We start from the raw sequence: 13,489 nt of genomic DNA, 5'->3' as shown, positions 1-13,489 counted from the left end.
CTGAATAGTTACTTTTCTTCTTGGATTAGTCCACCAAGTGAGCCCTATCTATCACCAAGTGAGTCCACCAAGTTATCATAAAGAGAGGCTTTCCTAGCCTCCCCACTGCCCACTACAAGCTTGATAAAACAATTCTATCCCCCTCTTTATGCTCTTTGGTTTTACTCTGAGTTCTTATGGTCCCCTGAGACTTCTCCTCCATAGTGCCATTCCACAGTAATACATCATAAACTTCCTATAACAGAGGATGAATACAGTATGGAATAATTTCCATCAGGTTTTAGGTCATATAGTATACAGAGTAAAAAACAAAAAATTAGTTGGCACGAAATAACATTGCTTTCATGGTGATTCATAACCAGTTTCATAAGCATATTCTTACGGGCAAAAGAAGTTGAGATATGAATAAAGATGAACTTTACCCCTTCGTCCTGTGAAAGAGGATTATTGATCATCAAATCTTGCTGGCCAACAACCTTTCTCGGGTTTGTGATGTGCTGGCAAAGAAAAAAAGAAAACACAAAGATCAGAGTTGGACTGACCTGGACTTGAAAGCATACATAAGAAAACAATTATATTAATTAAAGTACAACTTACTATTTCTTTAACGTTGCTATACCATGCTCTTAATTCTTTAATTCTACTTATCCACTGACTTTTATCTTGAGGAAGAACACAAAGAAATAGCTGTCGAGAAAAAAAAAAAAAGGAAACTTTTGTAAAAATCATAACAAGTAACATGTAAAACTATGCCAAACAGAGTCACCTGAAAACTGAAAGAGATATTCATATTCATTGTATTTCATATTCATATCATTCCAATTCCCAATAAAGTATATTTGGGAATGTTTAAGAAATATACATATTTGGATAATTTAAAAAGTGAACAAAGGCCAAAAAAACAAGATCACAAAAGCTACACCACAAAATTCAATCAACCTCCCCTCCAAATTTATATTAAAAATGAACAAGAAGAATTCATTGAGGTTCAAGTATAATTCCCATTTTAAATTCTTATGTTAATGGGCTATTGACAGACACAAAGTCCCATCATCAATCTCAAGGCTTAAGATTTGTCTTAAAACAGGCAGGTAAAGGACAGAGAAGAAACACCTGAGGGCACAGCTTGAGAAATGAAGTGATTCCTTTTACAGCAGAAATGGAATCTGCAACTGGCAATCAGCATATGAAAATAACAAGCATTCTTAAAAAGACAAATTTGATTTAATTTAAATACAACATTAAAATAAATCTAGATTTGAGTTTATTTTTAGCAAATGAATGATACTGAAAGTTAAACAACAAGGAATGGGGGGTGGGGCACAAATATTTGTATACAAATATTCTAGCAGCAGGTCTCCTGCCTTTACTGCCTGCATCTAACAGAAGAAAAATGTATTTTAATTATTAAATCTAAATTATTAAATCTAAAACTGTCTAATACATCATGTGTTTCTTACTGTCTTTACTTGCACAGACTCTGTATGCTTAATTTATGCAGATAAAACCTAAAAAACTTTCAGTAGAAGTCATTTCAGAAATAACTCTAAACCTGCATTAATTCATTTTGAGAGAACAAAAAGGGACAATATTTCCAAGTAATTAAAAAGAGAACTACAGATTATTACTAGTTTTGGTAATCAGTGGCCCTTTCTCTTAAAAGACTGACCTAATTTTCTTCTACTTCTCTTTCTTGCTGCCCTTTGCTTTGTGTTTCTAGGAAAGAAACGAAAGGAAAGAAAGAGAGAAAGAGGAAAAATCTTTTCCATCTGCTGCTTCTGAAGTGAAAAGGGAAGGTGCCTCAATGAAGGCAGGCACTGGATACAACAGGAACCTGAAAGTAAAACCGCCTCTACTCCTGCCCACCTTCAAGGACGTCTGCCAAAACCTCTGGGGAATGCAAAGGTGTTGCTTTGAATTCCACACCATCAAATGAGATGAAAGAATAGTTATTTCAAATGACTCCTTTACCGTACCAGTTATTCGAGACTAAGGTAGTTCAACCTTATTAGTAAATGTCCTATGAAAGATAAACATGGATGGCCAAAAAATCGAGAGTGAAGTCTCCTGGAAAATTCAGTGATCCCCTGCATGGGTAATCTCCCAGGGCATCAGGTAATGTGTTGATATACTGCAACCACAAACTGTAAATAAATATTTTCTTCTTACCTTCCAGCAAATGCTGCGGAACCTGCTGCTTCTCAGCTGCCCATTAATCCCCTTCTGCCTTATTGTTGCCAAGTAATTGTTGTTTACAAATAGTTCTTCCCATTCTTTCCTATATGCAAGAAACCAAAAGCATGGGGATCCCTTTGTTAAAATTCTCTGCTTGGAGAGGAGTGCTACAGGAAATTAATTTTAAATAAGTCTAAGAAATGCAACTTTTAAAACGTATATATTTAGTTGTGTACTGTTTCTGAATGCATGGCTGTCTTTTTGGACACAGTTCTTCTGTAGATTTAATGAATATGTAGATCGCTATAATTATGCCAGCTACTGAAATTCATAATGTCTATGGAGGCTATTCCATTTCGTCTAAAATGTTGGTAGTGCAGTTCAGTGAAACAAGAAAAAAATGAATATTAATATAAATATATGACGGCTTTAGCCACTGACAAAGATATACCTGCTCCAAAAATACACAACACAAAGGGTAGTGTTGATTATATTGGCTTCTCACATGAAATATCTGTTTAAATGAACCCATTTCTCTTTAGTGTCAGGCTGGGGAGTTAAATATAATCGAAGACTACTTTCTTTAACTTTTAGTGCTATTTACTATTGAAATCTCTGCAACTTCTTTCTACATGATCAGTTTTAAAATTTTAACAGGTGCAGGCAAATTTGAAAAAAAACATCAAAAAATTAAAAAGCCTCACTGTAAAAACTGTTAAAGGCAAGCTTGAGTACCTTGCAGTACCTATGGCTGAGTAGATAAACAACTGAAATATGCCTCCCAGGCACGCAGACACCAGGGGCCTAACACCTGTGCCTCATTAATATACAAGTAAATCTGCTCTACTGGGAAACAATTGGAAATTAATTGTCCCAAACCATTTACTGAGTTTGAATAAAGAAAGTAGACCTAAATTCCTTGCATCTTGTACCAAGCTAAACATCAAGAACCATTCGTCAACAGTTGAGGCTACTGAGCACAGATTTATGAAATTTCTGAGTTCATAATGCCACAACATACTTACAATTTAAATTTTATTATCAAAGCTGAAACCCTGGCAAGCTCTTCAGTGCGACTTCCTCAAAAGAAAGCCTTTACAAGCCTCCATCAGCCTCCTATACGTGCAACTGTCACTGGCCAGACCCTACTCGTTTTGAGAAAGGACAGCCTTGACACCATGCTCTTTGGGCCAGTAATGCAACCTACTGCACACCTACAGTTAAAAATAACAAACCTGACTGTGCAGTATCTTGGGGCGCCTGGGTGGCGCAGTCGGTTAAGCGTCCGACTTCAGCCAGGTCACGATCTCGCGGTCCGTGAGTTCGAGCCCCGCGTCGGGCTCTGGGCTGATGGCTCAGAGCCTGGAGCCTATTTCCGATTCTGTGTCTCCCTCTCTCTCTGCCTCTGCCCCTCCCCCGTTCATGCTCTGTCTCTCTCTGTCCCCAAAATAAATAAACGTTGAAAAAAAAAATTTAAAAAAAAAATAAAAATAACAAACCTGACTGTGCAGTATCTTCTGCAGAGTTTTCCAGAAGAGTGACCAAGGCAATGACACCTTCCTAACTGCCTCAAACAGGAGACTTTCCAGTTCAGCCCTGCAGCATTGCTTCCCGCCACCCGCCCCCACCCGCCTTCTGCCAGGAAGGGCTAGTGGCTAAGGACACCAGATGAGATAAGCACTCCAACCCCATACTGGAAGAAATGCATTCCTACCACCATTCCGTGAAAATGTCTTACTCTCAACATTCCATTCGTAAGAGAAAGTCATGTTTCATTTTTATTTTAATGTGCATTTGTATCATTAGTGAAAGTGAAAATCTGTCATGCTTTTGAGTCACTTTATTTCTTTTTAAAAACTTCCCTTCTTGTCCTTTGCCTATTTTAAGCACCATAGGAGAGTGGTTAAGAGAATGGATTGCAGGGGCATCTGGGTAGCTTAGTGACTTCGGCTCAGGTTACGATCTCACAGTTTGTGGGTTCAAGCCCCGCATGGGGCCCTGCGCTGACAGCTCAGAGCCTGGGACCTGCTTTGGATTCTGTATCTCCCTCTCTCTCTCCGCCCCTCCCTGGCTCACTCTCTCTCTCTCTCTCAAAAATAAGTAAATTAAAAAAAAAAAAGAGAACGGATTGCAGAACCACACTCATGGGATAAAAAGAAAGCCATGCATTCACAGAAACAGTACACAATTTACTAGCTACTCACTAGCTATGCAAGCATGGCCAAGTTACTTAACCTCCCTGTGCCTCTGTTTCCTCATCTGTAAAATGAAATAATAGCCTACCTCAAAGAATTATTATGAGGACTAAAATGCATGGCAAGCCCTCAGAAGCATGTCCAGCATATCACATTTTTTAAAATAAATATTAGTGTTCATAATAATTGTAACATTGTTTTTATTTTAGTGTGCCTCATTATAGGTCCAAGGGAGGAGTTATTCATGTTAAAAATACCACAGCTTTGTCTGCCACACATATTTTTAACCCAATTTCTTGATTTTCAACACAGTGAAACTTTCAATTTGTGTACTAATTTAAACCTAACATTTTTTTCTCTTGATGCTCTTTCTACTGTTTTCATGCTTAATTCTTAGCCACTCCAAGTTCAAAGAAATGTTTACTGAAATCTTTATTTTTATGACACTAGTCCATTTGTAATACCTATAATTTTTTAAAATATATTGTCCATTTCCCAACAATGTCATCATATATTATCCACATCTCACATTCAAGTTTTGTTTTTATCCAGTTTTAGTAATACTCAAAGATGAGATAAGCAATGAGTACTTCTCAGAAAATGTATGTCTAAATAGCTTGTGGTCTGCAAGCAAAAAGCCCAGATTTTAAACGCATTCTGAACCCAAGAGGAATCAAAATACGTGCAAGACCATGCAGTTCCATGGCCTGAAATCACCAATACGTTCCAGATGAGAGGGAAGTGTGAGGCAACTTCCCCAGCCTCTCCCCAAATCAGCTCCTATTCACAGGTACCAAGACAGTGCGAAAGTAGACACAGCTGGGGGCTAGATTCATTGCCATCTTGTCAAGTTAAGCAGCCTTTTAAGGTCAAGTTACATACTACTTATGTAATGAAGGATAATTATTTGTTAGCTTAAATAAGACCCTAGGCCTTGATTACAGTGCTGGTAAAGAGAAAAGGAGACTGAGGCATGTGAAATGGAAACATTATCTTTGGAATTCACAATCATTTAAATTTATTCATGGTACTTATAGTTCCAATTAAGGCTTAACACCTCAAACTGATGACTAGCCCTAACAACAGAGGAACTTATAGAGGCCACAAGATAACTTATTGTCTTTCTCCTCTATGGAATAGTGTTTTATTAATAAACAGTGATACAGAGTAATAATAAACACAATAAACATTTAGTGCCTACTATGTGCTTAGCACTCACAGACATCAGAAAAAGCATTAAGTTATGTAAACCAGTAATAATATGGTTAAGGCAAAGCACTCTGGTAGTACAGAGAGGGCAGAAATAGTTTTACAGGGGTGCCCGGGTGGCTCAGTCGGTTAAGTGTCCGGTTTCGGCTCAGGTCATGACCTCACGGTTCCTGGGTTTGAGCCCTGCGTCGGGCTCAGTGCTGACAGCTAGAAGCCTGAAGCCTGCTTCGGACTCTGTATCTCCCTCTCTCCCACTCACACTCTGTTTCTCTCTCTCTCTCTCAAAAATAAATAAACATTAAAAAAATTTTTTTTAAAGAAATAGTTTTACACCTAAAAATTAAAACTTCGTGTAGAAAACAATAGTAGCACTAGAGGTACTCAAATGCTACCCCAAGAGCTGGGCTGTTAGAGTTTGAACAGTCCAAGCTGAACCAAAATACAAGTTTTTTACAATCACAAATACAAATGGCGAACTACTCCTGAACTCAGAACAAGACATGGAAGAATAAGTTATTTAGGAGTCAGTGAAGGAATTTTTCAGATTAATTAACAAAAACAAAAGAGAGGTAGTTCCTAAACTCTCTCTTACATCAAAAAAAAAAAAAAAAAAAAGTATACAGTGTGCCTGTAACAGCCAAAATCTGACAATGATGCTATTAAAATGCTAAAAAAAAAATCCTGATATGTTAAAATATATAATATTTTAAGTAAATCACTTTCAACCTTTACAACAACTCTCCTGCAGTGTATATTTTTAACCCCTCTTTATCAGTGAGGAAACTAAGGCTCAGAAAAATTGAATAAGAAGGAAAAAAAAGAATTAGTAAAAGCATCTTCCTGGAATAACATGGAAACAACACTAAAAGGGAAACATACTGCAGACATCAAAGTATAAAAATGGCCTCTCACAAGAAGGCAAGACAAGAATATGACCTCAGATTTTCTTCCTTAGACTTCTAGTTTTTGAGAAGGGTACAGAGTCCAAGGGTACAGAGATAAGTTTTCACCAGTTGGACTGAGAAAATAAGTCAATAGCTCCTGTGAGTGGTTAAAAACAACCTGGGGTATTTAGGTGTGGAACCACTCACTGCAAGGGAACAGATTCTAGAGAGACACCTGGGCCTTAAGGACTCCCTTGACAAAGCACTTGTGCCATCTAGTGGCAACCACTAAGCCTTGCAGGCACTGGGTCCCTAAAAACAACCAGCATCTAAGGAGGGAAAGGCAAATAGTGGTTTCCTTTCTGCAGCCAATGGTAATGGATTGGTAGTGACTACCATGGAAACACTGTGTCAAGAAGGATTCTGAGGATACCAGGTGCTCCTCAGAGAAGAACACTGTGACTGATTAAAAATGCTGGCCTTGAGTGTTGAAGTCATTTCTAAGTAAATGAAATCAACTTTTGCAGCAGCAATTGAAGGAGGTCTCTCCTCCAAGAATACCTATTTAGGTAGCTAAGACTCTTGGCAATGTGTTTTTGTTTTTGTTTTTTGATATGGAAATCAACTAGAATATGCAGTGATAAGCTGCATGATCATAAAGAGATCTCTATTTCTAATTATATATATTTATGTAGTATTTTCCCAAGATATGCACATAAAATTGGTATAAAACTAGTTAGTACTTTCTAAATTTAGTTGTTTAAGTACTTTGGTAACCTAAATAATGCATAAATTCCTTGATTATGTGGCAATTCTGGACTAGAAAATTTCTGAATTGTTCCACATGATGACACACTAGACAAACAATTTTATAATGTCCATTTTATATGATGATTTCTAACCCATTTTCATGCATTACTTGGGCAGGGAGCAATGTCTCTATGGGGCTAACTAAAGAAACTCAAACGACTAAGACGACTGAAAACAATTCAGAGACTACATCCCGTCGAGTACTGAGGATCTCCAATACTTGGTGAAGAGGAGACACTCTGGTTTTCACTGATAAAGAAACTGCTGAGGGGAAGGTACAAGGGACTATCACCACGGGGGAACCGCAACAGGTCACAGAGAAGGGAGACCTAAGAGGGAGGAATGGTAAGGAGGTGGTATGGTGAAGGAGCTCCGCAGAGATGATCCCATACTTTACAAGGTCAGCTAGTCCTCGATCATTTCATTTTTGGAGACCTGACTAGACTGATAGCAGCACTAAAGGCCAGGCTAAAATAAAGGTGATCTTTAAGCAGAATGAGACCAGAGTTGGATGCGTAGAATATTTGACGGTGTGAAAGCACAAGGTAAGGAAACAGTTTTATGATCCTAAAGCGCATGGCAAATTTGAAACAACTGCCAATGAATTCCCATAACTGCTTTATCAGATGTGTAAGTAAAAGGACACAATAAACTTTTAAATCTGTATGGAAATATATTAGTTATTTTTACTAATGAAAGGACTGCACATAAATCCAATATTCCAAGTAAAAGAGTATGTAATTTTATGCCATCTTAAGTATGATTTTAAAAATACTATTCAAATAGAACAAGGAACATCTAACTAAAAAAAAAAAATCAATGGAAATATGAGAAGTGTAAATTAGGTATGTCAGCATCAGACTGTAAAGTGTGGCACCAGATATGGGTAAGCTACAACATTAGGACTGCAGGTGCCAAGATCAACCAGATAAACACTGATGTTATCTATAATTACCTCATTTTTAGCTTAAATCACAGGTAATGAGGGAACTCAGAGACTCTAAAAGGCAATTAGAAACTGTACTGGCTTTTTTGCTTCCTGTATCAGGAATTTTTAAAAACTTACTTTTATTTAAAGCTTTTTTTTTCTCCATAATGAACCATCAGGGCATATCACTTATACATATATAAATAAATATAAAAACAGAATGCACAATTACTCACAAGCTTAAAATGGATTTCTTTCTATGTCTAGGTGAAATATGTTCTCATATGGTGAGGCTCCATTGAAACAAAGGCAACAAATAGTTCACTTAGTGGAGGTTTGTTAAAATTAATTTATGATGATGCTCTGATTTGGGTTTGGAATTAACTCTGAATTGAAAAATCTTGAACTGCCACCTCAATTATCCACAAGGACACAAAGAACTGAGCTAGTTTTGGACAGTCAGATAGAAAATTCTTTTTCTAAAAAACATGGATCATTTTCTTTAAAATATAATGTTTAAGAGCTTCTAAATTCAAGATCATATTATGTAGGGAAAGTCAACAAACATGCCTTTAGAAAAGGAATCAAGAAAAGCTGTATCACAAGGTCATAAAAAATTAAGTATATAATAAAGGTCATTAGACTATCAAAGGAATGGCATTTAGAAACGAGGTGAGAAATGGATCCTGTACCAAACCATCTCTATGAAGTTGTCTGGAACGAATATAGTTTATATTCCATAGTTCACTGATGTTTCTTGTATAAGGAACTCCTGGAGACACCTTCCTGCAGACTTCTCCCACCTGCGTTCCATCCCCACTGCACCACGTTTACCTTGCTATTTGGATACGAGCAGGGACTTGATACCTAACTCTCCACATGATGAAGAATTTGCCACACAGTCTATAATGTAAACAATACTATGAAAGAAATGCTTATAGAACTGAGAACAAATTATTTTGCAGTAACTCAGAAACAGGCATTTATTTAGCAAAATCTGATATCCTAATTAAAAGCCAATCTTATTTCATAAACCATGTTTTCAAGACTGGGTTGCCTTATAGGATATTACACATATAGAAATACATGTATGCTTCAGATAAATACTTTCTCTTAAAGATATTTAAATGGATTAAAACTGAATCCATCATTCATTTGATAATCTGTAGATCAGCACCATCCAACAGAATTTTCTGAAGTAACAGAAGTGTTCTATATCTGACTGTCCAATAGGGTAATCATTAATCACATGTAGCTACTAACCGGATGAAATAAGGCTAGTGCAATTCAAGAACTACATATTTTATCTTAATTAATTTAAACCTAAATTTAAATAGCTTCATGTCACCAGGTTGTTCCTATAGTGAACATCAAAATTCAAAGTGTTTTAAGAATAAACCATTCATGTATACATTTAACTTTGAAAGTAAAACCTGTAACATAAGTATACACATGATACATATCACCTATAGTGTTACGGGGGAAAGAAGACAGATACACGTTAAAAGTTAAATAGCACGGGGAACCTGGGGGACTCAGTCTAGGTTAAGCGTCAGACTTCCGCTCAGGTCATTAACTCGCGGTTTGTGGGTTTGAACCCCGGGTCAAGCTCTGTGCTGACAGCTTAGAGCCTGGAGCCTGCTTCAGATTTTCCTCTCTCTGTCCTGCCCATGCTCATGTTCTGTCTCTGTCTCTCAAAAATAAATAAAAATGTTAAAAAAAATTTTTTTAAAGTTCAACAGTACAAGTAGTTATAAAGTCAAGATAATTCCATAAGAGATGTAACACAGTATAGAATTAATTCTAAATGAATGGGGTGCTACTAATAAGGTCAGATATAGATGTAATATTTTTTTTCTTTTTTGTCTCTGATTGCCTTTCCCTGTCTATGACTCTTGTCTCTACCACCACCCCACTGCCTCTTGCTTCCTCCCACCTCCTTCTTCTCATACACACACATAAAAGTTAGGGAAGCAAATCTTTAGTGATGACAGGTAACAAAAATGATCAATGCTGCAAAGAATCAGACCCAAGATTTGAATCATTAGCCTAATATAATCATATTAGACTGCCTCAAAGATCCAGGAAATGAAAATTTTAAATGGGAGATAAATGGGTCATGTGATAAAGTAAACTTTAGTTTAAGTCAATATGGACTTTAGGGACTTTATAATTTCTTTGGATTAATGTGCCTAGGAAAGTAATTTCACATGGGCCTCTGAAAAGGTAAGGAAATATCTCTATCCAAGGGCCACTAGAAAATCTCACAATTTATAATTTAAAAGAAAAAAACTCACCACTATAAAAAATCCTATACTCGAATACCTCATTTACCCAGCATAAACAAAGACCAATATATGCCGCGTATGTGATTTTTTTTTTGGGGGGGGAGCAACATAAAAATTTTGAGAGTATCAGAATATTTCTAAATCTTGCAGAAATTTTTTTTTTCAACGTTTATTTATTTTTGGGACAGAGAGAGACAGAGCATGAACGGGGGAGGGGCAGAGAGAGAGGGAGACACAGAATCGGAAACAGGCTCCAGGCTCTGAGCCATCAGCCCAGAGCCTGATGCGGGGCTCGAACTCACGGACCGCGAGATCGTGACCTGGCTGAAGTCAGACGCTTAACCGACTGCGCCACCCAGGCACCCCTAAATCTTGCAGAAATTTTTGTATAAATGTGCTATACATTTGGAGAATGTATGGCCATTTGCCCCACATTAAATAACTCCACGCTGCTTTGCTTTTGGAGTTTTCCATTCTGTGTTAGTGGCATTTTTTTCATGACTATTGGCTACTAATTTGTGTAATGATTGTACATTAGCTTTTAGAAATCCTAAATCTACATCCCTCTGTCACTTGCTCAGTTTGCCGTTTTTGAAATAAAGACAAACTAGACTCTAAGCTTCATACATTCCAGCCTATTTCAACATCATAAACTATCATAATCTTTTCTAATTTAACAAAAATGTCAAATAAGACTGTGAAAGTAGAATAAGGACTGAAAGGGCTCTTTTGCGCCTAAACACATTTAATAAACAAACGTTTTGGTATTCTAATAGTTTCCCCTTATTTCTAAGTTTCTGGTTATATTCCAGCTGGTTGAAGCTATTAGAAATTTGACCTGTAAATAACTGATATGTCACTGTACATCCAAATATCAGCAGCCAATCCCATTCCCAGCCTCAGTCCTTGAGTTTGGTCAAGAAAGAATTCACGAATTCTTTTTTTTTTTTTTTTTTTTTAATTTAAGTTTTATTTATTTATTTTGAGGGGGGAGAGGGAATAGGGAGGGGCAAAGAGAGGGGGAGAGAGAAAATCCCATGCAGGCTCAGGACTATCAGTGCAGAGTCTGGAACTAGGGAGTATGAGATCCTGACCAGAACTGAAGTCTGAAGCTTAACTGACTACGCCATCCAGGTGCTCCATCCACAGTCAAATTCTTTTTTTTTTTTTCAACATTTTTTATTTATTTTTCGGACAGAGAGAGACAAAGCATGAACGGGGGAGGGGCAGAGAGAGAGGGAGACACAGAATCGGAAACAGGCTCCAGGCTCTGAGCCATCAGCCCAGAGCCTGACACGGGGCTCGAACTCACGGACCGCGAGATCGTGACCTGGCTGAAGTCGGACGCTCAACCGACTGCGCCACCCAGGCGCCCCGATCCACAGTCAAATTCTTAAGTGAGCAAACCATTAGTTGCAGTTGAGATCAAAGTACCCTCTCCAAGTAGGAGAGGAGGCAAGCCCAGAAGGCAACGTCAACAGGAGTCAGGAGTCAGCTTGTCTTTCCTCTTTTTTTTTTTTTTTTTTTTTTTTTTTTTTATGTTTGCTAGGTTAAGGGTCCCAGCTAAGGGGTCTGACTGAGGCTGCTGGCAATCATCTAAGGGACTCCTCCTATGGGGAGGGGGTAGGGGTTGGCCCTCTATGGTCCTTGTTGGAATGGTTAGGACAGCCATCCCCACATGCAGGAAGGGGGTCAAAATCACAATGTAAATGTATTATAATGAAGCTATACTCCTGGCTTAGACTCCTGAGGGTCTTAGGCGAGACTGCAGGTATCTCCCCCCCTCCACCCCCCACCTCACCCCTTTCCTTAACTGCCTACTCTATCTCAAAAAAAAGAAGGAAAAATCCCTATTCTGAATACCGTGTATAGGGGGTAAGGGAGAAAGGGTTGGGAGAAGACATTAAAATAAAGGAATCAGGGTGTGGAGACCTAATTTGAGTCTGCACTGTGTTTCCTATGTAGGCTAGAACACCAGTGGGAGTAGTATTTTTATTACTGATTTTTTTAAAAACAGTTGTTCTGCATCACAGTGGAAGATGAACCATTTTCTCATGACCTCCTTGTCCAAATTAAAATATGTTTCATAAAAGTCCTGTCTTAGGCAGAAGTGTTCTGCACTGATGAAATTTTATGTTATCTGAAAGCTCACCTACTTCAAGAGAACTCAAATCTCCTCCTGACTTTATGAGGCCTTTTGTTATTTTTTTTTATTCTGTTATCCATATGCTCAATAATTCAGATATTCCCAAATGAATGCCACAAAAGTTTCAATTATATGACCACAGATATCTTTACATGAACCAGAGATGGTTCCATAAAGCTGTCACATGGAATGCTAATAATATACAACAAAAATAAGCACAAAAAAATGCTCATTTTCTATAGAGCTGTTTAAAATATTATGATTAGGAATGGCACCTAGACATATAGAGGCAGGAAAGGGCGTTCCTTCTCTAGGTTCCACCAACTGTCCAGGTACAGGGGGAGAAAACAGGGATGGGAACAGTGTTAAAAATGTCAATCAGACTACCCGGGCTTTATTTATTTATCCCACTCCCTGCACCTTCTTCTGGATCTCTTAAATAGAAACAAAGTAGTCCCCGTTCAGCCTACATAATCACAATATAAAAGAGAGAAATGGGGTCTGGGTTTGACCCAGGGGTCAGGTGGGGAGGGGCAAGCAAACAACAGCAGTTACTTAAGAGATTATAAACTCATTACTGAGTACTGAACAAAATCCACACAACACCAGGTCTGTGCTTGGTTCAATGACAGTAGAGCTCTGTTGCTCAAGACAACTTTAAGGTCTAGAAGCACATTAAAAAATTGGAATGAGAGTCCAAAGATAGTGTTCAACTATCCTGTTTGGCTTCAAATGGGTTCAAAGACTTGGGCCTATCATCTGAATTACTCTACCAATCTGAACAAATAGCTTGAAATGCAATCTTTGAAAATCCTTGAAATAATATGTCAACCAGCTAAACTACTGTATCTATC

General features: G+C 37.8%; 1 protein-coding gene across 12 annotated transcripts in view; it reads right to left on the bottom strand.

Annotated features, from left to right (window-relative positions):
• The window catches only part of TBC1D5 (TBC1 domain family member 5), a 541,949-nt gene that overhangs the window by 243,002 nt on the left and 285,458 nt on the right, over positions 1–13,489 (bottom strand). For all 12 annotated transcript variants that reach the window (XM_086674222.1, XM_086674224.1, XM_086674223.1 and 9 more), the window contains 3 exons: positions 2,170–2,278; positions 598–687; positions 423–497 (listed from right to left, as the gene is read on the bottom strand). In XM_086674222.1, the coding sequence (XP_086530348.1) occupies positions 423–497; positions 598–687; positions 2,170–2,278 (274 nt within the window). The remainder of the gene's footprint in view (positions 1–422; positions 498–597; positions 688–2,169; positions 2,279–13,489) is intronic.

Source organism: Puma concolor, chromosome C2, assembly GCF_028749965.1.
Source record: "Puma concolor isolate L17-30 chromosome C2, mPumCon1.1.hap2, whole genome shotgun sequence".
NCBI lineage: Eukaryota > Metazoa > Chordata > Mammalia > Carnivora > Felidae > Puma > Puma concolor.
The sequence above is the reverse complement of the archived record's forward strand: the minus strand, read 5'-3'. Positions and strand labels throughout refer to the sequence as shown.